General features: G+C 29.4%; 2 protein-coding genes across 5 annotated transcripts in view; both read left to right on the forward strand.

The window, feature by feature from the left end:
• Positions 1-3155, forward strand: part of LOC105258735 (angiotensin-converting enzyme) — a 49541-nt gene extending 46386 nt beyond the window's left edge. The window contains exon 13 of the mRNA XM_011270205.3: positions 2411-3155. Coding sequence (XP_011268507.1) covers positions 2411-2559 — 149 coding nt within the window. The 3' untranslated portion in view covers positions 2560-3155. The remainder of the gene's footprint in view (positions 1-2410) is intronic.
• Positions 3156-12642: 9487 nt separating this feature from the next.
• On the forward strand, positions 12643-27907 carry LOC105258736. 4 transcript variants are annotated; one of them, XM_011270206.3, is made up of 11 exons: positions 12643-12769; positions 15126-15256; positions 15346-15471; positions 15749-15875; positions 22866-23049; positions 24902-25019; positions 25139-25383; positions 25787-26065; positions 26158-26388; positions 26678-26818; positions 27095-27907. In XM_011270206.3, the coding sequence occupies exons 3-11, from the start codon at positions 15365-15367 to the stop codon at positions 27241-27243; spliced, it is 1581 nt and encodes a 526-aa protein (XP_011268508.1). In that variant the 5' UTR covers positions 12643-12769; positions 15126-15256; positions 15346-15364; the 3' UTR covers positions 27244-27907. The 4 variants fall into 4 exon arrangements, with proteins under 4 accessions (XP_011268508.1, XP_025267943.1, XP_019885393.1 ...); XM_025412158.1 differs by lacking the exons at positions 12643-12769; positions 15126-15256 and having other exon boundaries at positions 15334-15471; XM_020029834.2 differs by lacking the exons at positions 12643-12769; positions 15126-15256; positions 15346-15471 and adding an exon at positions 15618-15660.
• The last annotated feature ends 74 nt before the right edge of the window (positions 27908-27981 follow it).

Raw genomic sequence — 27981 nt, forward strand, 5'->3', positions numbered from 1 at the left:
TGAAAACGACATTATATATCGCCAAGCGAGGAATTTAACTCTCCTCGAAAAAGAAAAAAATGTAATTACAGAGACACATTGATGGAAGACGAGCAATGCAAATTATTCAATCAGAAAGTTTTCTAGTTCGAGACGATTTCTTTTCTCGATATATATAACGCTAGGAAATATTGGCGCTATTTCCGCAAATCTATGAAACAAAAGCAGCGCAGTTCGAAGTCAGGGGACCCGATTGTAAAGTTCTGGCCCCGTGGGACTAGCAATATTACGAAAGCGAAATGCGAAATGAGGAGAGGGTGCTGGAGCAGAAGAGAGCTAGGAAAGAATATAAACATGGAGGCGGGGGTGGAGACGCGAGGGGAAGACAGGAGAGGGCTAAACGAGAGTCGTGAGACATTCACGTTCGACGACTGACTCTGGCAGTCTGGTCTCCATCGAGAGAGTACAAGTTGCGCCGATATTACAGACGTAGTCTCTCTCTCGTAATAGTTCCCCGATGCATCCGTCCGCTCGCGAATGGAAGCCGAGATTTGCACGTGCACATGCTCGCCGATATTATGAACGCGGGTCTGTCTCTTTCCCTTCGCTCCTCCATCACACATGCACCGCCGTCTCTTCTCGCGTGAGAGCGAATATCGCGTTCACGCGGTCAATCAGGAACTGGCACGCGTGATTGAACCGGATCGAGAAATCATTCGAGTTTATGGCGTACGTAATATTATGTAATGAGAACACTAGTCACATGGTTGATCTACTTGGACAGGGTTAGTCTCCAACAGGAAATAATTATACTTTTGGCGATAGATATGGAAGATGGGAGTTGTCTTGAAATTGAGATGCGTTAAATGTACGTTTAAAAGGTTGAAAATTGTTAACTTCTTTTTTATGCACAACGTTAAGAAAATGCGAATCACGAAATGACAAGACGGATTAGTCATGGTAAATATATTCGTCATGTCCAGTCGCAGCAGGTGAAAAGACACAACGTAATGTTAGAGAGTTGTTTGAGAATAACCAATTTGCATTGCAGAAGTTCGTTTTACCTGATTGCAGCGGTTATGCAGGCAACGTTAGTATCGTTAGTTTAACCTGAATTTGAGAGTAACTTGGACACTTGCAGCTCTTCTTACATAATTTGTCCGTGCGCGTCCTATTAATATTTTTAACAAAAATAACCGATGAAATGAATGGGAGAAATGACGCATAAATTTAATTTAGCAACAAACACTTAGTCATGCTAAGCAAGAAGAGCTTTCTTCTCAAAAATGATTTTGATAGAAAGAGATGTACATGCAAAATTCATAATTCATGTAACAACACGCTAAGAAATCAATATAATTTGAATTTAATTCGATCTTTGTTTCTTTTTGTTCAACTTTTTCGTGTTATATGTAATTGATGTAACAGAAAAGTAAAAAATAAGAGTATTTCGAGCTCAATTTTTCATAAAATTAAATTCAAATAATTCAAAGATTGAAAGTTGAATACTATTATTTAATTTATAAAAAGAATAAAAAAATATACAAACTATAATTTATCTTAAATAATTCGCTATCTCTTTCTTTCTCTGTACACGTGCTGCAAAAGTAATTTTATCTAATTAAAAGTTAGATTATTCTATCTCTTCAAAGGAATCAATATTCTGTATAGTCATGTACTATCAATTATCCTATCATATTTCATTCGAGGAGATTGATGTTATTTTTCCAATGATACTTATAATCACAAGAAAGATCGCTAATTTCTCAAGCGCAGCCATGACATTTATTTAAAAAATCGCATTAATACGTCATACTATCTAAATGAAGCAATGTCTTATTGTGCATGATGCAAGATAACAAAAGGAACGTGTTACTATTAAGTAGCCTTACGTTTCCACTTCGTACCTTCTGCTGTAACAACTGAGATTAAACTGTATAGCAGGAGCACCTTTAGTGAGATGTAAGATCGCGATATGAGCGCTTTTAATGTATGAACGAATCAAGCGGAACGGTACATGATTCAATCGATGAATTTGACGAATATCCGCAAAACCGGAGAAACAAAAGTCACGAAAGGAAAGGGAGATTGATTGCCTCTCTCTTTACTCGCCGCAAGGTTCCGTTTTTGTTCCTGTCGATCTCGATTACGGAATTTTATAAAGCGGTTTATTTTTTTCTTTTCTATCTCCAACAAACAGTCATCCAATTTCTACAACAAATTCCTTGCCCAAGGATAATCACAACTATCATTTAAATATGTTTGTACCGTAAACACATCTTGTTGTGCTTTACCAATTAATAGAAAAGCAGTCTTGTCTAATCAATGAAACAAAAATACATGCAAGGTATTTGTTGTTTGCAAAGAACCAGTCTTGATTCATAAGTCTGAAAGCTATTATACAATTCAAAGTGATGTTAATCTATTACAGATGGAGATTTTTGCAAAAGGAGCATAGAAACTGCAGGGCTGCAGGTCTACGGTAGCGGTTTTTACAATGGCGGTTCTGCATCGAGCTATGTGTCTTGGATCGCAACAGGAATCATAATGACATTTTGGACAGTATCGATGCTTTATTAAGTGCAATGATTCAGTCAATATATTATCGGGCATTGATGATGATAAAAATAAGGAAAAGCTCGCTACACACCGTTAATCTGCCAAAATATACCAAATCGCATAATCATATTGCTATAAGATTGCCGCCGAAGAATCCTGAACAAAAATAATTAAATTATCCACTCAAATATTATTTATTTTAAGTCGATTAATAAAAAAAAAATAATTATTACTACTGCCAACAAATGCGCTAAAGTGCATAGTGCACAAACTGAATTTTTTTTGCAAGATAAAAAGTATTTCAGGTATGCAAGATAAAACGTATTTCATCCTAAATATAACGCACTATATTAGTTATGAGGTATTTTACGTAGAGACAGAAATTTTTTTTTTTTACAATTAAGAATATATATATAATACAATCTATAAAGCGTGCATGGAAAAAAATGTTGTATGTGTCGTGCGTGAATGTAAGTGTATAAATTATTTTATACACTTGAACAATTCATGATTCGTATCTTGTAACTATTAACTATTGATAAGTAAAATAAATTGTCCCTTTGTTGTAAATGTTTGTATTGCAACATTTTTACGAACAATTTCATTTTCTAAACATTTGTGAAATGTGAATGCTCTAATTTTTCCAATATTCTTACAAATATACCTTATATCCTTATTAATATCCTTACACTTATATTATAAATAAAACATCTTAATATCATCAGATATCCAAATATTTTTTCTTAACGATCGAATTTTTTTATCGAACTCTCCTCAAGAGAGAAGTCTCGTTAACCGAAACCTTTACTTTCGCGTTCATCAGAGAAAAAGATTTTTTATTCGATAAGCAGAAGATATTCTCCTCAATGGATGCATAAGAGACGTTTAACAACAAAGGATGGGATATATTGGAAGAGGAAGGGGAGGAGAGGCAGGTCCCTTATCTTGCGTAATTGAAAGTCGGCGAAATCGTACCAAGTGAAATCGCGCTTCTGCTGTCAAATTACCTGTAAACTCAATCGAGCTGCTTCATCCTTCGTCACCTTATTGTACATGTCTTTTATCGCCACCATTAGATTACTCCTACTCTTTTTAATAAAATTGTTAATCCGAATAACAATTTTTCATTAATTTTGCTTTAATTTATAAATGTATGTAATTATATATTACGGTCAATTTATTATTTGATGTATACTGTTACAATAAATGATATGCCGGAATAATAAACATTTTAACATTAAGTATGTTAAAATCATGCCAATTAATTACAAAAATTTCATTAATAAATTTAGAAAAAATTGTTAGCAATATAATTAAATTAATAAACTGCGCATGAAAAATTTTTAGGTTTTTAATATAACATCTTTGCAAAAATAATATCTATTTTTCCAAGAAATGTAAAATTAGATAAACATTAGATATAAATATTATTCGAGAAATTGTATAACAATAGGTTCGGCGCTTCTACTGAATATTTTCATTTTACGGTCATTCCCATCCCATTTTTCATTGCAATGTATGCCAACGCGTAGGACGACAGCTTTCACGAGTAGTGACAAGAGATGCCATTATTGTTTGCAAAGGCACGTCACTAAAACGTAATTGTACAAAGGTGGTCTCTGTCCAGAAAGTGGTCCGCCCGCTTTGCGTAAGAAGAAGACGCGGAAATCGACCGCGAAGAAAAAAGAAATGCTTACATCATCGAACGTGCAATGTGGCATTTTATCGAGCACGACCGGAAATATTCCTGATCTTATCACTTCTCGACGTAATGCATATACTTATCGTGACGACGAAAGCGGAATATTTCATTTCAATACCGATTCACTACATAACTGCAAACTTGACAATGTAACTTATAAGCTACTTTTTTCTGCTTTTCATATTATGTAAATTTCCCTTCTCCTAATTATAATTAAACTGTATTTACGAATTCATAGGATTTATGTAAATTTTATTTGCAACTTTTATAACTAATTAATATTTTGATATTTTACAAATGTAATGTGAAAAAGTTATATTAATTTTTCTTTTATTTTTCTATATTTTATTATATATTTTATATTTTTATATATTTATATTTTATATTTTATATTTTATTTTTCTGTTTTGTTATATATGTTTTATTATATATTTTATATTCTTTATTATTAAAAAAATGTTAATATGAAGAGAAGGTGAGAAAGCTTGTCAATCTCAATATATTTGACACAGCAAGATAAAGTTCTCATGTTTTCTTAACAACCGATTAAATTGCCAAATTACATAGTGTACGGTAATTCTTTATGTAATCCAGAAATACTTGCGCCCGGAGTCATTTTGCTTCCTGTCAAAAAGACATGCGATTCCATTAATACCGTAACAAAGCGTATCGATCCGCAATTTTAATTCCCTCCTGTCAATAGCTTAAATATGGAAATTGTCGAAAGTATTGTAGCAAAAAAATAGTAAAATCCGTGGAATCTAGCTATTCCGAATTGATCTATCTGTTGTTATGAAATCGCAGATTGCCTCACAATTAAGTATCGTGTTATTTTAAGTTTCTATCCTGAAATTGTTTTGAAATTCTTACTTAATATGAGTAAAGTATTACTTCAGAGATGCGCATTAAACATTACCTCGATAATATTGCGTTTAAAAACGATTCGTATTCCATTTGATACATATCTACCAGTATTAATCTGAAAATGAGAAATCGAGTAGATTGTAAGGAATATATAACATTACGCCAGGCATAGGCGTCAGTTATTAAAATATTAAATTTTATAATTCGTATTTCGATTTTGTTTTCGATTCGATTGGATATTAAACGAATATTACAATAGTGTGACTTTTGTTGAAAAGATCTAGTGATAATTTTGAAAACTGGAAACGAGAAAGAAAATAAATAGAATAATTTGTATCAATTATTTTTTTCTATTTTTTCTATTTTATTATATTTTCAGATACTAATTGTTAGTTTTATAATTTTAGTTATCGATCAGCATGTTATATAACATGGAGAAAGATGCTGTTAATTAATTAAATTATCTTCCTTTTCCTTTTTTCTAATTTTTACTTTCGTAACAGAGTAGTGAAATAATGATAGGTGAAGGATAAATTTGATGAAAGAAGACACTGACGAAGAAAGTTTCTCTCCGGGTGATAATGCTAGGATTAAGCAATATTGATGGATAAAGCTTAAGGCTGAGAGATGCTTCTGGTGACTGATCATAAATCGTTTCGAGATGAAAACCGGTCCGAGATAGATGGTTGGTCGACGCCCATGGGGATGGACGCTTTGGCGATCTGCCCCAAAACTGGTCCGACCGGTTGCATAATCGGAAGACTGGGAAGTTGTGCCTTTCCGCGAAATGTCTGCGAGACGCACAATGTAAGTCGGCTGACTGGACGCCACTCTCGTCCACTTTCACTGTCGGTTGCACGCACAGTTTTACGTTGGTTTTGCTGGCGCGATACGAGCGTCGATTATGTATATCGGTGATCAACCAAAATCGGCGAGAGAAGGAGAAAAAGAAAGAAAGAGAGAGAAAAGAAGCGCGCAATTTCGCCGGCCAACCGGAATCGGATGTAATCGTTTTAATTGTATCTCCTGGAAAGAAGGTACCTCTCGACCAGATCCTCTCGACGAAATCGTCCGTTTCGAAATTGTGTGTGAAAGTGATCCCGAAAGTGGTTCGATATCCCCTTTCCCTTCTTTCTGTCGATACGACGACATTGATACAGATGCATGTTTTATAGATAGCAAAAAATGAATGTTTCGTATTTGCGTTCACTGCATTGAGCAATCCGCGAGCTAAAATATACGCTGACGGGCTGAGGAATCAGTTACGTCATGGAATATAGAATTATATATGCAATCGTTTCAAGCAAGATAGATGACACGAGATGGACGAATATCGAAGGAGATCGATCATGCATTAAGTATTTATGGGCACGTGCTTGGCGACGTTGTTAGGCATTTCGAAACTATCGGTGAAAGTGATCAAGCTTAAAGAGATTAAATGATAAGTATAAATTAAAAGAAAGGTACTGTTTCGCCTAATTTGCAAATATGTGTGTGTTGATGTGTTAGCATATAAAGTAGATCTAATTAGCATAAAGTATAACTGGTTAGGTTAATCTTTTCGATAAAAATATGCTGCCTAAATTGGCTTTGCTTTTTAACTTTCTATTAGATATTTTTTAGCAAATCTGCTGCTGTTTTTACACGTAATAAAAATCAGTCAAAACATGGTTGATTTTAATATCTTTTAGAATTTTTTATGCTTTAGAATTTTGAACACAGAAAAAAATAAATAATGTAGCATTGGCGAAAAAAATAAATAGTGTAGCATCATTATGTTATTATCGAAAGATCATCTATTCAAAAAAATTGTTTTAATAGATTTATAAAATTACAGCACATAATTCTATGGCGAAATGTACAAATTTTTTCGTTGTACTAATATTATATAATTTCTTCCTTTATAGTATCACATCATTATTGTTAGATCAAATAAGCATCAAAAGATTTTGACGTTGCAAACGATTATCTTTCATGATTATCTTTATTTAGCCGGTTCTACTTGAGAAAACATCGCATTACAATTAACATCGTGACAAATAGCGAAAGATAATGAAGGTTTTCTGTCTTTTAAAAGGTGAGCTTTTGAGAAATGGGCTGCACCGAGATCGTTATGGTGATCGTAAAGACTATTACGTCTGCGAAACAAACTCGGGATCAACGATATTCCAGAATAATATCTGGCATTAGTCGGCTGGTAATGAGGGTAATTATGATTAGTCCTATTTCAACGAAACAATACTTGGTCTTACGCAATGCGAGACATAGAGCGGCACCAATGTCACTGCCTCGCACGATTGAGTCGCTGATTAATGCAGCAAGTTATATTTTAATGCCGAAAGTCAATTTCATTTAAAAATTTTTTTTCTTTAAGTATATTAACTTCTTTCAATATAATTAAAAAATTTATCAATTTTTTTAAAGAATTTCTCAATTTTACATATATATTTTATGTGATTTTTTAAAGTATTTTTTAAATAAAAATTATATACAATGTAAAGAAATTAAATAAATGTTTACATAATTTCTTGTATAATTAATAAGATTACCATAAACATAGTAAAATTATGAGATAAAATTTTCATAATTTATTTACATGTTGTTATAATAATCATAAAAACCTGAAGTTAAATTAAATAATGTAACAAGGTTATAATTCTGTGTGTGAGTTTTTTCTCTGCCGAATATATTTTCCAGATATTGCTTTATCAAATATTTTACAGCCTCGTTATAGGGGAAATTCCATTTCTTCTTTTAATACAACATGGTAGTTAGAAAAAAAGAAAGTCGAATTTAATATATTCAAATGGAACAGGAATCGCGAAATCGCGTTTCAAGTACATGTTTACTATTAAAAACGTGGTTTTCAAAACGCACTTTCTTTCACTAAAAATAGAATGTATTCCATTAAAAATTTATAACAAAAAGCTGCATACAAATATTATTTTCAATATTAAAATAATCATTATTATACTATACTTTTGCATTATATATATGTAGTATAATTCCTATTGTTCGTTTTAAAATTAACATGGCGAAAACACCACGTTGCAACTTTTTTTAAAACAATATTTTAATATATATTCAAGAATCTTCTTTCATATATCTATATTGAAAAAAAATTATCTACATTATTATCGTTTATTTCCATCATTTATTTTCAATTGGGAATTTTTTTATTTGAAATAATAAATATTAATGTAAATAAGTTAATTAATTAATCAATACATGGAATAACTTATAGACACTAGAAATAAAGTTATTTTATCTATTTATAATGTTCTTAAATATTGCACACATTGCAGCAAATATCGATAAAAAATATTTTTCGATCTTTATCATTAAGATCAATTTACCTGTATAATTTACTATAACACATAATCGTGATTTTATTACTTGAAACAAAATTTTGACACCTTTGACAACTCGTTAAAAGCATAAGTATCATTGCAAGAGAGTCTAATAATAAGAGCGTTATGATTCTCTTTCTGTCTAATAATAAGAGCGTTATGATTTTCTTTAGTATCTTGTTTTCCTTATATTAATATTATTCTTTACGAACAAAATTTCTGCAAATCGACTACTTTCTATTTCCTGTGTCCAAATCACGTATCTCGCAATGTACGATGCATGAACGTTTTCCGATCAACGTTCAGTCGGGCACATTAGACAACACGACATATTAGCGTAATCGTTACGCAATTCCGTTGTTCCGCAAATCCGTTCTGTCAATTCGCAATCGAAATCTCATAGAGGCGGTTCCCAATACGAATGCAGAATTGCATAAATCCATTGAAGCGAATGTCGGAGTCTTTTCCGTAGCTTTTTTATCATTTGTAAAATCAATTATATTAGTACTCACTTTTTTTAGATATACATCCGTGAACACTGTCAATGCTTATGAAGAATTTTTCTCGATGTAATTATTTTTAAATAATCCTCGGTTAATGATAATTGATAATATTGTTGATATATTCGGCGCAAACAAATGTGCCGTTTATACATAACGCATAAAACGAGAAATCGAATAAAAACAGCAAAGATGTTATTTATAACAATTACTCCTTGTCTCGGTAAGAACTTGCTTATTCACTTTAACAAGGACGAAAAGAAGTTAAGTCGATCTAAATGCCACGAGCAAATCCACATTTCTGGAGCGGCCTCGTTTTTCTTCTTTCATTACTCATTGCTGGCAAATTGCTGCGCTTAATTATAATATCGTGAAAAGAGGCTCGACAATTTCGTTTACTAATAATAGCCGATAAAACGAATCCTCGTCAATATACATAATCACCAGTTATGCATTCGTTAAAGCAATCAATTGCCACAATTTAAAGAAAACATAAGTAATCGATACGAAATTAATAAAAGCACTAACATTTCGTTACATTTTTTACAGGATTATATTTATACATAGTTTTATTCAATAAACTAAAAAGTTTATAGAAATTCCGTTTTATTTATCGCAAAAGAAGTTAGAATGTATGATGTTTTAGTTTGTATTGTATATTCATATGTTCGCAGTCTCTCGTTGCATTTCCACAAATGAAAAATATTCTCAACACAGCTGACTGATCCTCCCTGTATTATTAAGCATCGGTGCACATGATTTTATACAATACACATATTGCGAAATTAATTAATCGACATGCTGTTAGTACGTGCGACACTGTCATTAAAATATTGTATTTTTATTAATTAACTTTGTTATGTTGCTACGACTGTGCGACAGATTCAATCATAAATTTTACGCAAAAACAAAAATTGTTGGAAAAATAATTGATATTTTGTAATGTATATTTATATGCTATTTCCACTGTTATAAAAAACAGAAATAATTGCTAAATGTATCGTATAACTTGCATATGCAAGATACAATATGGTTTAATAAAACTTACAAAAATTGATGATTATTTCTCTTAGATAAACAAGCATAAAAGCATAGCGTGTTTATTATGTGGAAAACTTACGCCGAGGCGGAAATGCATAATTTCTACGTTAGTCAAAGAATCGATTATAATTGATAGGCAATTACTCGGCACAAAAAAATTCTTTTTTTAACTAGTGGTGAGCTTTTACCACGCATGATAAATAATATAAAATAAAGATATGATATGATATATAATACATTATATTTAATAATTAATAATTATAGTACGTTGCACACTTTTTATTTCTATCGATATTCAAATTTTATTCAGAAATAATCTTTTCGTATGTCTATGTTTCTCATAACATCTACATTTTATTATTTTAGTAAATTAAAACTATAAATTAAAACTATAAATCATAAATAAAATATGATGTAAATTATATTGACAAAATTTATTTAAAAATGTAAATTATATTGAAAAAATTTATTTAATTTATTATTAATTTATTTATTTAGTTTATAAAATTTTTTAAATTTATTTATTATAAATTATATAGTTATTTATTTATAATATTTATCAAATTGTATAAAATTAAATAAAAATTTACTTAAATTTATTAATTTTTAGATATAAAAAAATAATTAATAATAATTCTTACAATCTTTATAACGTGCTTCGAAATTAATAAATAGTTTTAATTTTATTTATATTGTTAAATTGCACTCTTTTGTACTTTTTTTGTGCATCAAATAATTTTCACAATGCATCGCGCAAATAAACGATATATAACAATGTACTCGGAAATAGAATTTATGTCGCATATGTGGCTATCTTGTGATTATAAAATGTTTGTTTAATTATTTGCAATTGCACGATAAAATATGTAAACAGAATATAAATGAAAATAACAAAAAGATAAGCAAAAAAATTAAAACAAATGTCTACTATATTTATTCTGTAATATATTTTCAGCGGAAGACAATATTATATAAAATATATATATATTATATTAATTTATAAACAAAATTTTTTTTATTAAATGCATATTACTTAAAAGACCAGTCTAAAAGTGCATTAAATTTAACCCTTTAACTACAGCTGTCGTCAATAAACGACGAGTATAAATACATACCTGCAATTAAAGGATTAAATATAGTATCTATATTCTCAATATATGTATATTAATAATATTAGCAAGAAAAATTATATCAAGACTATACAAGGTTTTTTTTTACTATAATTGACTAATTTTCGAAATACACAAGCGACAAAGGGAACGTTTCTTCTAATTATTAATTACTCTATTTAGCGAGATGTTGTTCAGCATTATGAGATTAAACGGTCGATGCTTCGAGCGAGTATCCAACGATCTATTGCGTGTTGCGAGAACAAGAGGGAACATAGTGAATTGCTCTTCCAATCATCTCATTATATGAGGAGTCTGCCTGCTCTCGGCTATTCCAACAGACAATTCTAAACTCTGGCTTTCGCATATCTATTCCAACTCGTTTTTTAACGTGAGAGCAATTACATCTGTATCCGAGACATCAAGCTACAAATGAAAATAAAGCTATTGCAAGAAAAAAAATATTATTCGTTTGCAAATTATACAAACGAATATATATAATGTATAATATAATAATAGAGTTGACTGTGAAATAAATACAGACTATAAATTGCAAATAACGCAAAGTAATGTATAATAAAGTGTTTTGATTTTATCCAATTATTGCGAAAGTTAGATTATGTTATGATACATGTTTATAACGTATTTAATAATAAATTCACACATTATGGAATAACACAAGTTTTCTCATATTCCGTTTATTGCTCGTGTTTCGTGATAGATGAAAAAATCTCTTTTTGCTAAGATGAATATGGCGTAAGAAAAGTCGATTTCTGTTTCAGTAGCCTTTTTCAAGAACACAACTTGAATAAACTTTTTGTTATTTATCGATTCACATCTTCATTTACTCTTTCTTCTTGTCGCTTGATTAACCAATACGTCTCTTTACATACAATATTGATCTCGTCTTCTTCTATTGTCATGCTCTAGTACCTCGCAATAGTACTTTGCAATGTCAATGTCTCCGCAGGATATCCTCGTCGCTTTGTTAACTAAAGTACCAGCATGATGATATCACACTTTCTCTCTCCCTTGCTTTGGGAACGAGGGCCCATACGACCTCCGCGCCTCTGAACATGCCCGTCTCTCAACTCTTTGTCAACGTGATCGTTGTCGTAGTCATCGTGATCGTCGTTGTCAGAGGGTTGGAGTTCATTGTGCCACAAGTGCATTCCGAGTGTCGGCGACGCCAATTGCTCGTTACGAACCTGGGACCAGTTGTGAATCGCTCTGTGAAAGCGACAGTGACATTTCCCGGAGTGAAGGCTTGGCCATTGCAATAGTAAAAACATCATAGAAATACACGTCTGTGTGTGTTCGCGAAATGATACGGCATTTTCGTGAGATAAAGGATAGTCTGTAGTTTCACATTCGCGTCACGAATTTTACTTGAATTCACATTTTTGAATTTTACAAAAGATACATGACGTAAAAACAGAAGTATGCAAATATCTCTTGTAAATTTTAAAGTATAAGCGACATGGCGTTCTATCTACTTTAATATGTTATTTTGTGTGAGAAAAAAGTATAGAAAAAATAATTTAATTTTTATTTTAAATGTCATTAATGAGAATTGCGGAGAACATAATGAGCTAAAACTATAATATAAAAGTGATACAACGTTAAGGATTTACTCGGATTAAATAAAAAACTGCAGTACTCAAAGTAAGTAAGAAATAAAAACAATTATGTTTTATGTTTCTCATGTGAGTTATATTATAATACGCGTTATTTTATATAATATATTTTCTAATAACTTCAATCACATTAATTTTAATGAAGAAAAATTTTAAAGTACGTAAACACTATTATATTGCTATGGTCAAGAATAACAAAAAAAATTATTTCACTAGAGAAAAGAATAGTGTAAAAATAAATATGATTTTCACACACTGATATTGACCCGCATACTGACGATGCATGCCAAAATAATGACGCATATTTTTTTCCCTTTTACAAGCAAAATGTATTGATTCACCTCTTTTATTCTGTAAGCTATTATAAAAATATTTTTAAAAAAATCAGAGTATTGTCTAATTAATACATAATCTAGTACTAATTTTAATTATATAAACGTACTCATAAAAGAAATACATAATAAGATAACATTAATAAAATTTGCATCTATATTTTGCCTAAATTAGTCTTATTAGATATAAGATGCACTCTTGATGCATTTTTAATTTAGATATTTCGATAATTGCAAATTATATAATCACGGTCGAAGTTCTTATTATCATTAACAAGGCTCTTACAAACCTTATAATTGATGATATTTAGAATAGAATATTTAAAGTGACTTTCAAAAAAGAATTGACTATCTTCAAATTAATAAAGAAATCAATATGCTTGAATTTTATATCTTAATTAAATCGGTTATTAATATTTTCCGTAATAATTACAAAACAAATCTGTTATTCACCTTGTCTTGGCAATTCTAATACATATAATAAGACACAGGTACATATTATAAAATAATAAAATGAGATACATATTATAAAATATGAAGACAATTATAAATATTCTGAAAGATATAAATCATTTAATTTATATATCTAGAACGATTAATCTTTCAAAATTTATAAAACGGAGAAAGTATTTTTTTCAACATTTAATATAATTATGTATAAGCTATCACCAAAATGTTTGTTTTTAGGAGAAATAGAGAAATTTAATTTGAATTAATGATTAACTTTGAATAACATTACATAGATAATAAATTAATATATTCGGCTATTAACTATCTATCAGCTTTCACGCATATATTTCATGAACAATGTTAGAAAACGTGCATCTTGATCGAGATACTTTCTTTAAATTACTAAAACTGGTTGTCGTAACAGTTCTAAATAAGAAACGAAATTCTCACGACTAAAACAGCTGGTGAACGCGTTTGAATAAACGACGAGATATCGTCAACTTCTTGTCCACCTCGCGTCAAGTGAAAAAAGATATAACAGCAGAAAAAAGTTGTGCTATATGTCACGTGTGAAATTTCAAATGTCAGCTATAATATTAATCGAAATTAGTTGATTGAACTAACATATCGCAGTTATTCTAATCAATTAATTAGCAATATTTTTATTTCTTTCGCAATATTTTTACAAATAAATACGTCTCTAAAATTAGCAATTAGATAGTACAAAACAACATTATTATTATTTATATTTTTTATCAAAAATAATTGATTTAAATTGATACAATATTAGAAAAATATTCACAATATATATAATAATATAATATAATTATATAAAATAATTATATAATATATTCTATTTTTATTATATTCTATTATTATTATATTTTATTATATTTAATATATTCTATTTTCTGCGAATGTCGTATATTAGATCAATTACTTTTTGCAATAAAATATAAATAATAATCGTATAAATAATAATCGTACAAAACATTGGCATAAGTTATAATAATATCAAAGATAATAAGTAAATAACTATTGAGAAAATTATATCACGAAATTCACTATTCGAAATGTGCTCTCTCATGGAGAATATCGATTTTGCCTATTTAGTGGTTTATTCTGTCATGTATTCTGTTTTACATTATCCTTGTTACGGTTTGACATTCACACGTGACGCATATTCAATATTGAATGTCACACTTCTACCAAACCATGATCAACCAATTTCACAGTTAATGCTTCCTTTCATTGAGGATCTTTTTAAAGGGGATATTTGTCATTTCCGCCCATTATCCTGTACGAATGTCTAATAGTTATTACTATAATAAATCACTCTTTTCCTCAATAATTATTAAAATTATTATAATTTTTAAAATTTATATATATATATATATATATATATATATATATAAATTTTATATAGTTATATATTATAATACGTATAACACAAATATATATATATATATATATATATATATATATATTTATATTTATATTATTGCGTAGAAATTAATTTACATGACGTATTCTTATTCTTGTCTTACATTATTAATAGTAAGAAGATATTTTCTGTTCGATAACAGTTTTTTTTCTGCCTAGTGATATACGAGAAGATGAAAGTGTCATTTTTATTCAAACAAAATCAACAACTATTAGATTTCATTCGATGTAGATTATTGTGAAGAAATTGTGGGAAACACGAAGCTCAAATATTTTTTATATTAACAGTAGTAAGTATGTTATAAAAACACTTAAAAAATTGCTTAAAATATATTCATATAAAATATATAAAAAAATATTTAAAAAGTGCATTTTCTAGATCTTGTAATTGTATTGAAATGAATTTCTCGGAGATTTCGTGGATTTTCTTTTTGACCATGGTCTTTGAGACAGTATTCCTTTCCAGCTCGTTGACCGGGGATCACGTGTGTTCAAGAGTAGAAAAGTTAGTGTCTCAAAAATATGGCAAATAATATAATAATATAATAAACATAAGTATGATAATTTTTATTTTCGATGATATCATAGAATAAATCTATTTATATGTATTTATGTATATTTTCTAAGAGAGACCTTCACCTAAAAGCCTTGACAATGTAGCTGGCATGCGTAATACGCCACATATCATTATTATGTGCGTACCTTGCTGCCACTGCATACCGCTATAAGCTCGATAAGGGTATCGCGGAACTAGTCAATAACTAATTGATTGTACATTACAGTTACACAATTACGTCGTACGAGACTTACACCGAGCCGGTCGTAGTCAATACATTCACCTGGTGCCTAGCAATTCCCCCAAGATGCCCCAAGACGCGGATCGAGCTACGAAAACGATATCGTATCAAGGTGAGTCTTAATTTTATTATTAATCTTATTATATTTATTATTAATTTTATTGCTAATTTTAATTTTGTGATTTAAGAAATACCAATTGTATCATTTATTTTTCAAAATCATTTTTTTCTCTTCAATTTATTTATTTATATTTAAATAAAATATATTAAAAAATTTAGAAGATAATCAATTAAAAGTTTCTTTAATAAGTAAATTAGTAACAGAGAAGCTGTTATTTATATCAAGATAACGCCTAGTTTTATCGATAAAAATGCATGAATTCGCGTCTAATGCAAATATCTATGCAGACAAAGGCTTGCTATTTTTATCCTTCATGAGTGAGATCTACTATGATGATAGTGTAAGTTTTGCAAGCTCTCGCTACGCTAAAGGGTCGTGGAAAAGAGTTATTTTCCCAGGCTGTGCAAAGGAAAATATATCAAACTTACATAACAATAGAATTTGTTGGTATATAATAAGATCGGTGTTGCAAAAATTTGTAGCATACAATAGGCGAGAAAGTACTCCATTAAAAATTACGTTATTTTTATATTTAATTTAATCAATATAAAATTGACAACTAAAATTCCTATGCATCAGATATAACAACGTGACGTATAATAATGAAATAGCGTCGCCGCGAATCGACGAAATTAAAATTATCGAAAGAAAAGATACACTTGCTAAACAATAGATCTATAATTTATTCTAATGACAGCGATTGCGTCGCAATAGGAGTTACATAAACTCTCATTTCCACTTCTCGTTACGGAAAAGTGTCATTCCTAAGCAGCGCGAATGGAAAACGATCGGCCTGCGGACACGGCGAAATACTTCGCGTGGCTGATACCTATGCGGTAAATCGTGTAACACACGCCCCATATATACACAATGCAACGAAACAACCTACCTATTCTCTTCCGCTTTTGCATTCTTATCCTGCGTCTTTCTTTCGTGACACGTACAACCTTCCATCTTTCCATCTTTCTTGCTCTTGGTGTCCGAATTTATCGCAGGGAAAGTCTGTATTAATCGGCAATCTGATTAAATAAATAAAAAAAAAATGTACGCACATGTGCGTGTTGGAACGAGAAGAGGACGACGAGTTGCAGCTGTAAACTCTGTGAAACGCGGAATTAACGAATCGCGCCGAAAGAAGGAGGAACCTGTCTTGTCTTGGAATTACGAAACGATCCAGAAGAAGGCCATTAGATGAAAAAGATTTCGCACGACTTTGTGCGGCACCTCGAAAAAGGAAATGCCGGAAGTCGACAATTTTAAACGAAACGTTTAACTCGACACATCGCAGGTAGATATATCTTCGATTTTTACGCGATAATAAGACAATTTCTCGAAAAGTGCATACAAAGAAGAAAAGGATGTATATATTTCTCATGTGCAATTTTTTTCCAAAGAATACGTATATAATCACGTAAATAGGAAGATACAAACAAAACGGACTCCGAGAATTATATTTACACGATTGATTGTATCTTGCAGGGGATACACTACAAGTATGTATTCAATGATTACAGGCCTGCTTATAATTTAACGAAAGATCGATATCAAACCCCAATATCGCTTCAATTAAGGAATAAATTACTGAGGCGCAGACATAATAATAAAGTTGATGTGAAATCTCTTGTTAATTTACTCTGCTTGCGCACTCGATAATATATCGCATGAAAGTGAATGTAACGTTTAACGACGATGAGATGTGACGTGTATCGAGTTGTAACGAAAATGAACGTAATTGATGTGTAAAAAATATCATATATCATCGCAGACTGATCATGTTCCAAAATTAATAGCGGATAAGATTCTTATAAAAATATAATTTTAGTGAGTTTAACTGTTTGAAAAAATCATACACATTTGATATGTAATATCTGTTTCTCTTTAAAAAAAGAAATATATAATATTATAACTTTTTTTTGCTATCTACAGAATAAAAATATTCATATTTAAGAAACAAAAAAATATAAAAGCAAAAAATTTATTTTCAAGGAGAAGCTTGCAAAATACAGAATCATAAATCCATAATAAATTTTTATATAAATTAAATAAATAAATATACATAAATGTATTCAATTTATTGAATATTCAATTCATTCAATTTAATTGAATATTTATGTATATTTATTCATTTATTTTTATTTATGTTATATATTATCATTAATTAAATCACAAATTAAAAATTTTATGTGAAGTAATATAAGTGAGAGAGAGAGAGAGAGAGAGGAGAGAGAGAGAGAGAGAGAGAGAGAGAGAGAGAGAGAGAGAGAGAGAGAGAGAGAGAGAGAGAAGAGAGAGAATTCTGGAATTTATCTTTGAAAGAATATTTAAAACTTATTTAAACAGAGATTTTTATTGTAATGTAATTAATTATATAAATATTAATTAATTATATATATAAATTCGATTTACTTCAATATAATTCAAACAATCAAATTTAAAAATACTAGTTAAATCTAATTTATATGTAACTTAGAATTGCAATACGTAAAATTATACGAGAGAAACTCGCACTTTCTCATATGATTCTGGGAATCGAACAAATTTGCCCATTTGCCAATTAGATTAACAAGGCCCAGCCCTGCTTTAAAATGTGCGTGTTCAAGGATTCGCGGTTTGAAAAATGGACCGGAAGTGAAATGATCTCGCTCATAAGATGTTTCGTAATTGGCATGTGATACCACTGTGTATTATATCAAAGCCGAAAGAGAACGATCAAAACGGAAAACACCGTGCGAGACATTCTCGCGGAATGAGAACTCGCGCATACAAAATGTAAGTTAATGCAAAGTAGGGTTCACGTATATGTACGTGAGATATTTTCGCGCTGCTTATTACGTGGACAATGGACTTATTTCATGTAGTTTATGAGAAAAAAAATTATTTCGCCGTTATGTGTCGATAATATATTATTATGCACATGTTGTTATAATTAGCATGTTGTTTTGAAAAAAAAGTATCGAACCTTTTTTTTCTTGAATTATGATGCTTATTTCTATATAATAAATTTGTCATCAAAAAATTTTATTTGATATCTATATTTTAGTTCCATTTAATAAAATTAAAAAGAAATATAAATGTGATGTTATAAAAACCATTACAATTGGGCAATCAAAATTTTTTCTTAATTATTTTCGCTTTTATACAAGAAATGTTTAAAAATTTATTTGCATAATGGTCATATAATTAGCAAAACATGTTAATATCAATAACGATTTGTTTCATTTATTGAGTCTGAAAATAGTATCAATTGTTTATTGCCTATTTGAGAATTTTACAGAGAGCACTTATTTCGTTATTATCTTAATTATTTATATTATTTATTATTATTTATCATTTATATACATTTATTATTATATATGATAGAATTACATATACAAAGAATTATACGCAACAGCTTTCATTGGAGCTTTGCCAATCCGAAATTTGTCGTAACTGTAAATTGACTTATTGAATCGCATGTTCTTTTCTGATTTCGTCATTCAATAGAAGGTTTTGGTTTATTAGCATACCATCGAAACGGACGACCAGGTGTTATGCCGTCATCGTGTAACACATAGATTATGTATGAGGAGCAATGTAATTGATAACGCAATGCTTATGTAAACAAAAACGGGACTACACGATGGCGCGAATACGAACAGATGCATTGTGTGAAAACAATGTTTGTCGTCATTTCGCTAATTACCGGCTACAATAACCGGCTACATTCTTGGAAATTAATAAATGTGCGAGCTTTGTAAGATGAAATATCATTGTGAAGATTCTGGGGCAAAATCGTGAGCACGAAGAATCGCGAGAATTCTTTTTGTTTTATTTCCGCCATTGAAAAAAAAAATCAACAGTCGTTTCGTACGAATTACAGATAGAGATTATTAATCGGGAATTTAAAAAAAGGAGTCGTAAAAATAATGCGCTATTAACGATTATAAGAACTTAGAGATAAGTAGTGCAATTACGAAATATGAAGCAAAATCTCCCAAGTTTTTGTAAAAAAAATAACATACAAAGTTGTTTTTGAAGTTTTGTGAAAAAGAACATATCAAAGTTATCACAAATAAAATCGTGATAAAGAAACGCAAACAAGATAAAAAGAATCATTATTAACAGTAATCTGTAATATACATATATTGACATGCATGTCATAATTGACATTTATCATTGCAATGTCACCTAACAGTTGAATTAAAACAAGAATGTTCGATAAAAAAACATGAGCAGAGATAATGAACGAGAATTACTGTTGGACAAGTCGAGGTCATTTGGCGTTTTCTAACATTCTAGAAAACATCTGAATTGCACAACTTTTGAGTAATATCGCACAAGCATTAGACACATAGTTAAATTTCTCAAATCTTCTATATAAATATTTATATAAATCAGAATATATATTATCAAGGATTTTACTTCTTAATACAAATTATCTATAATGTTAAATATTTTCAAAATTTTGATTTCTTCTTTATAAGTTACATAATATTTAATATATAATTTAATTATATAAATATTTATATATAATTTATATAAATTATATAATTATATAATTTATATAAATTTATATATAATTCGTAATACAATTACAATGTATAATTGGTTCAATACATATTTACATTATATAAACCAAGGCATACTTTCATTTTTTTAAATTATATATATAAAATAATTAAAATAACGTATATCATAAGTAAAAGTGAGAAAAGATATTATTGAATAGTACAAACATTATCGAGATGATGCTTATATTGAGCTGGATTAAATAATGACATAATAATTAAATAATACAGTTTACTACATTATGCATACTTTCTATCGACTTTAATGACTTCACCAGATTTCCTAAATCGATGTAATTAATAATTTTAATTAATAACTATCTCTTTTTATCGAAAGAGAGTCATGTTATATAATCGAAAGATTTGATCTGCGAATTAATCATGTCAGTCATGTTATTAATGAGAACAACTTTTACCTTAGTTTTCAATGCATCTAATAACTTGCTCCAAAGATTTGTGATTTTAAATGATTTATGAAAATAGATAAAATATTCATTGATTAATCTAATAGATACAACTCAAATTTTATATAAAAATTTTATACAACAATTATTTATTGTTAGGTAAATATTAAATTTTAAAGTTTAAAAATAAAAAAACACATTTTGGTATTAGTTTTTTTTAATAAGAAATTATTTATAAGCATTATTTTACACATTTTCACACATTCCAAATTTTTGAAATTTCTAGACAATTAAAGTTTCTAGACAATGACATTTAAGAATTATATTAAAATCAGAAATCTACTAAAAATAAAATAATTAAAAAGAAAATAAATATAGCTAATAAAATTATAATTTTTATTTTTATTCAATATTTGATGAATTAATTTTTTAAGCTTACATCATTTTATAATAATTTATATGTGATAAATCGTGTATTATGTAAATTATATATTTCTTATTTCAATTTTACATATTTCTAGAAAAACCTCTAATTATTCGAAAAATCCGATAAATGAAAAGTATAACAATAATTATGCAACATCACGTATGTCAAGATAATAAAATCTCTTGATAATATATCGTAGTGAAAGCGAAAGAAAGCGTTCAAACTTTATGACACACATATATTAATCAATTTACATATAATTCAGTTTATATCAGAGATCTTGTTTATGTTTCTAAAAGTATGCTATGAAGTCATTATCTCCATGACGGCGTATCCAGTTGAGAAATTAGATCGTGTAAAATCTGCATAATAATACGTATTAAAGGTGCGTTGCTCGTTTTATGAACGAAACATCCGTAATTAAGTAAAAGAGAAGAATGTAACGCGTCGTTTGGCATTGGTTTGCTGCAATGTTTCAAGTGAATTTCACATAACGCGATCACTTCTCGATCGCAAAAGCGGTGAACGGCGGCGAAATATAATATTTGTATATATAGAAATGAAAAATGGACGGTCTTAATTTATGAACGCTTGTTTTCACGCGCGTATCCTTTTATGTCAGAGAGAATTTTTTTCGAGTCTTCGGTATTTAATTCTCAATGTGTATATGTGTGTGTGTGTGTGAGCACATATTACGTAATAGTATTCTTGGGAAATAATGACAAATTATTACACATAAGGATCTGTCAAAATAAAAGTTCGAGACTTGTGAAAAATAGTTGACAATAAAATATATTATTATATAAAAACTTAAAAGAGTGTCACATAAATGTAAATAAAGTGATTTATCATTCATAAGTAATTAAAACTGAACAAATCGAAATCAAGAGTGAGCATTATCTTTTTAATCTATATTCGAATACGTTTTATCGTTCTATTATTTATTTACTATCATACTTTTTTTGTATTTTTACATATGATTTGATCACAAATAAATTTGTTATGCAAAGAGGAACTTGTTACGTTCACGTATTCTTCATCTTGTTCCTTGTGATTCCTTTTCATTTCTCATCACGTGTGCTCTCTGCATTCTCACTTTTACTCTCATTAATGGTTGGAATCTTATACTTTAAGGAGTGAAATAATCATCTTATCCCCGAAATTCTTTCTTGAAATTGGAATTATCGGAGAAATCGTACGTGTTCTCGAAGCAAAAAAAGATAAAATGAGATATCATTTATATGTTTAAATATTATCTCATACTAATAATATAAATATTAAACTTTCAAATCAATGAACTATTAATATGCTACAAAAATATACCAAAAATTATTAATAATTGCCGAAATCATAAACGCATTTTAAAATACAATTGAATTTTAAAATATTCTTTTGACATTGTATTTACTTTAATTTACTTTATTTTTACTTTTATTTATTTTTATTTACTTTAATTATTATTTATTTTTTTTATTTACTTTAATTAATTAATTAATTTATTTTTATTTACTTTAAATATAATCATGAAATATATGCAAACATATATTATATGCGAAATATGCATTACAGACGAAATATGTATTATGCGAAATATGTATTACAGACAGAACAGAAATCGAAAATTGTAAAAGAATGTTGCGAAGGATACAAAATGCCGATAATTTACAATGGTACAGAGATGGATGCGAGGTGTTCACCGCTATGCGTCAAATGTCTGGCGGGTGTATGTATTGCACCAAATAAATGTCAATGTGATCCTGGATATCACGGAGATGATTGCGCCCATGGTGAGTTGATATTAAAATTAATTCATCAATGTCCTTATGAAATTTAATTTTGAATTTAGTGATATATTATTGATCATTTAAATTTATAATTTTTGTATTTATAATTAAAGTATATTTTAAGGTTTTCATGTAATTTATAATATAAATATCACATATAACATGTGCTTATTATCAAAATTTTTGCTTTCTGTGATGATGCAAAAAAATTACATTAAAAAAATAAAAGAATGAAATTCTTTCTTTCTATTATATTTACAAGTCTTATTGTATCTCTCCTTTACATGTTTCTTATTTAGCAATGTTAAATTTATTAATTTAATTTCTACTGTTCGACATATATGATTACTTAAGACATTAGATTCATGATAATGAAACGTAACATCATTCGCAACATGAATATGAAAGTGGGCTATTTAGATATCTAAAAAAAAACGAAGATGTTTTAGAAGGTCCTTGAAGCAAGCTTCTTAGTCGATACTTGCAACATCTATTTATTGAAACAGAATAATATTTGCAGTGCTAATTAAATGCTAATGAATCACTGACCTTTAAAAAAATATGTAAACCAAGGCAATAAACAGTAATAAATATACATATAAAGTCGCGCGCAGTAAACCTTCAAAGAATTTTGAACATCCGTATAATTAATAAATTCACTGCTAACATTCAAGGTCTGTGTGATTTATAAATTCAGTGACAGTTTTAAAATAATTTCCATTCGAAAAATACGAGCGACTAAATAAATTAGTGATGCATTATGAATTATGAAAAACAGAATTGAGAGCGAATAAATCTGAAACAAACTACAAATGCATACAGCGAGAATAATTTCACGCTCTATAAAACAAACCGACTTTCCATGATCAAAAGAATGCATATAAAGTGATTATTTTCAAAGACAAATAATATTTCCATGTAAATCATAATGAGTAGGATAAATAAGGGATCATTCTCACATTTTGCTAAAACTAACATCATATTAACATCGTTACAAAATAATACAAGCAAAATTACTATAAAAAGACGACAATATATATTAATTATTCTAGATTAAAGAAATATTAATTATTCTAAAATAATAGAATGCATAATTAGAGAAATTTTTAAAGCAATATTTGTTTTTTTATACTATTAACTTCAATCAATTCTCTTTTTGTGCTATTTATATAATATTAATCTTGCTTTTTCCAATTTGAATTTACTAAAGTTATTTTACTTTTTAAAATTATTTTAATTTACTAAATTATTAATAATTTCTTTATTGTAAGACCATGAGTATTAGGTTAATAAAATTACAAATTTATCGCGTTATCAAACAAGCAAAAGTTACATGCAACTGTTGCATCAATACAATCGGGGGCTTCGAAAGTTATGGAAGCCCGGAAGTTACGAAGCCGTTACTTTCTCATGAACATTCAAGAAGGTCGTGGGCGGCATGGATCAGATACAATGGTTGATATCATTACACATAACATAATCGTGACGTTAATGCTTTATAAAAGATATTCGCACAATGATAATCTCATTCTTAAAAATGTATCTTAAAAATATATCTCCTAGATACATTTTACAGGCTATTTCAAGGTGTTACTTTTGGCAATTACATTTAATTATCTGCGTTACATCAGTATAATTTTCGTGTAATATTTTAATACATTACATGTATATCAAATCATAGTCTAATCTAAAATATCACATAAAATACATATATGATATGGTTCAAAATGTAAGTTTTTTTGAAGAGAAAATAATAGAAATGTTAGTGGAATAAATATATCAGACATTATTTCTTATAAATATTAAAACGTTATATATTATATTTATAAAATCGAATATTAATTTCATTTAATAGGATGCCCGCCAAATACCTGGGGTCTTTACTGTATGGAAGTGTGCAATTGCAATGAAAATAGCATCTGCGATCCTATAAATGGCGCTTGTCAATGTTCTCCAGGACTACAAGGGCCACAGTAAGCAGTTAAAAAATCTTACATGAAAGCTTCTACCAAGAAATGAAGGCAGCAAAATATTTAATAAGTTAAAATCAAAATATAAATTATGCCGAAAATGATTATGATTTCTTTTTCAGATGCCAAGAGCATTGTGCAATCGGTCAATGGGGTCCGGATTGCGCAAACAAATGCACATGTCAAAACCGGGACAATAACTGCGATGCCGTAACCGGAAGATGTACAAAGGATGACGCTTTTTTAGCCGAACAAACGTCACCTGCTTATTTGCGGAGCTCTACTACTAAAACACCCAGAATTAACAACATGGAGTATACAGAAGATGTCTCAGCCCCGCGTGAGACTACTGAGCGCCAGACAGAAGGTGAAATAACGCATTTACCGAAGAAAGTGTTTGTGTGCGCATTGCACAATTGTTTTCTTCATAAATATAGAAATGGCTCTTCAAGTGTTTAAACCTGTAGAAGAAGTGCACAGAAGTGTCAAGAAAAATTTATTAATTAAAATTTATTAAAAAGAGTTTCTAATATTAGAGTCTCTGATTAAAGAACTTTAATATCAATCAAATTATATGTTTTACTCTCCTTACGCGTGTATAATAATATTTACATTTTTTACTTAACACTCTGCCATGATCGATGGTATACGGTACTTTCTATTCTGACATAAACGATAGATTGTCTTTTAATTTAATATAATTTAATAATTAACTAATAATGTAGATTAATGATATTGTAAGATATTATAATAGTTTATTTTACCTGTAGATATGAATGACAAATGGAATGATACAAATTATATTTCGGAAACGACAAGCCCGGCAACAGCTTCGATCGCGATCCCTCCTCAAAAAGCAACAAACGAAACACGACAGAATCTTTCGACCACTGCTCGACCAGTAATTGTATTAGTCTCTGTTCCCGAACGCAGAAGAGACGTCGAGAAAGATAAGCAAAAATTTGCAACGAGGAATGCGTTTCTCAGACACGTAGAAAACGAAAGTATTGATGTGCCAAATATCGATTATGTAAAAACCGTTCATAAAGGTATTATTTTTAGAAATATTTTGGAAATATATATAAATATTTTTACATTTCATATATGCATATCTACTGAAACAAAGTATTTTCATCGCCAGACGACATTCAGACATCTACATCGATTCCACTGGACATCGCTCTAATCGTCGTGGCTGCGATCGTCTCTCTCGGTCTGACCTCGCTCGCGGTGGTTATGGTCCTTCACATGCGTTCCAAACTATTCGAGACCGTTCGACTTGCTATCTACGACGACAAGAAAACCAAAAATCAAGAATGTGTAAGCGTGAGCAGCAAAAGATTGTCCACAGTGGTAAACACTAGCTTGCCTCGTAAGTACCGAGCATTACACTCGCTTGATGCAACATTCTCTTCTTAGTTCTGAATTGTTAGTGAAATCCATATATCCTTGACCCTGATGCAATCTAGCCACGTAACGACCGCGACGATGGTTCTTGACCGTCATAACTAGCGAAGAAGTTATAATCGTGCGATATCATCTAGTCCTTTGTATGATCGCTAATTAGCTTTGTTGAACCAACGCGCATATATACGTGTATATATATATATATATATATATATATATATATATATATATATATATATAAATTTCTATTTTAGCACCTCCGATTCGTGTGAATTCCATATTTGCTACTAATACAGAACCGGAAACGATATTAACTGTTGACGGCATTGAGTCCTTGAATACTTATGCTAATGGTGCTGCTACAATCGGTCTGCGAATTTCCGGTAATCTTCGTGGTAAGTTCCTATTTTTTTAGAAAATTCATCATACTCGCAAAAAACGCAGCAATATCATAATAGTTACAAAAAAAATATCTTCATTAGATTAATAAAAATTTAATAGGTAATAAATAATAAATGTAAATAGTTAATCTATATACAGATAATATTTATATATTAATATAATTATAATATTATGATATAATTGCTGCTTCAAACAGATTAAACTATAAAGCTCTTATTTATTGATATCATATTTTTAAAATATTTAATTTATATTACTGTGAATCATAGATCTGTTACAAGACGGCCATTACGATCGACCATCAGCAACTCTGATACGTTTGCAGACAAACTTCGATCATAATACGGAGCATACGGAGCATGTATACGATGAAATACCTTTACAAACCACTCCGCTATCCAATCGCAAGGATATGTGATAAAGATATTATTCATTAGATTCGTAATCAAATCTATCTATAGTTGATAATGCAATTTCGTCATTTAAAAAAATGAAATTTTAAGATGAAATACGGTCTATTAGGAATCGATGAAAAGTCAATCACTCGATTCTAAAAAAAATGCGCGAAACTGGTTTCCGATCTTATGTACAGCTGTTAAATGCACTTGAAGGCTGAACGTGACCATAATTAAATGGAATAAGCAGAAAAACAAGTTTAAGCTTTACTGTCAATGACTTTCTGAATCAACTATTTCAACGAAATGACGTCAAATCAACAAAAAGAGAGAGAGAGAGAGAGAATGCATTGAATTACGATTGCGCGTGAATGCACAATTAGGTGGAAAGCGCTAAATAATATTCTCGTGTAACAACCGGAAAATATAACTTCCTGACATACTATCATTATCCAGGTAATATTAAACATTTGTATAGTCGATGCGAAGCTATCTGTTTACGAATAAATAGATACGAAAATAAATTGCCTGATAAATGTGACAATTTTATTCAATATTAGTGTAATTTACGTATTAATTGCATTGTATAAATTAATAAATTAATTATTCACTCCACAATTAATATTACGGGCAATACGTTTAGATTAAATATTGTCATATTGCTCACGAAACAAATTATCAAGTATATAATATTCCTCTCTTAAATTTAAGAATCTTTTTACAAATTTTTTATAACATTATTATTCATTTTTAATATTATT

The sequence above is a fragment of the Camponotus floridanus genome, unplaced genomic scaffold (assembly GCF_003227725.1).
Source record: "Camponotus floridanus strain SB8 unplaced genomic scaffold, Cflo_v7.5 scaffold48, whole genome shotgun sequence".
NCBI classification, from domain to species: Eukaryota; Metazoa; Arthropoda; class Insecta; order Hymenoptera; family Formicidae; genus Camponotus; species Camponotus floridanus.

Coding starts and splice junctions, on each gene's coding strand:
- LOC105258736 (XM_011270206.3), top strand. CDS start 15,365: ATGAATTTCTCGGAGATTTCGTGGATTTTCTTTTTGACCATGGTCTTT. Junction 25,384..25,786: donor TACTGAGCGCCAGACAGAAG/GTGAAATAACGC, acceptor TTTTACCTGTAG/ATATGAATGACAAATGGAAT. Junction 26,389..26,677: donor GGTAAACACTAGCTTGCCTC/GTAAGTACCGAG, acceptor TTTCTATTTTAG/CACCTCCGATTCGTGTGAAT.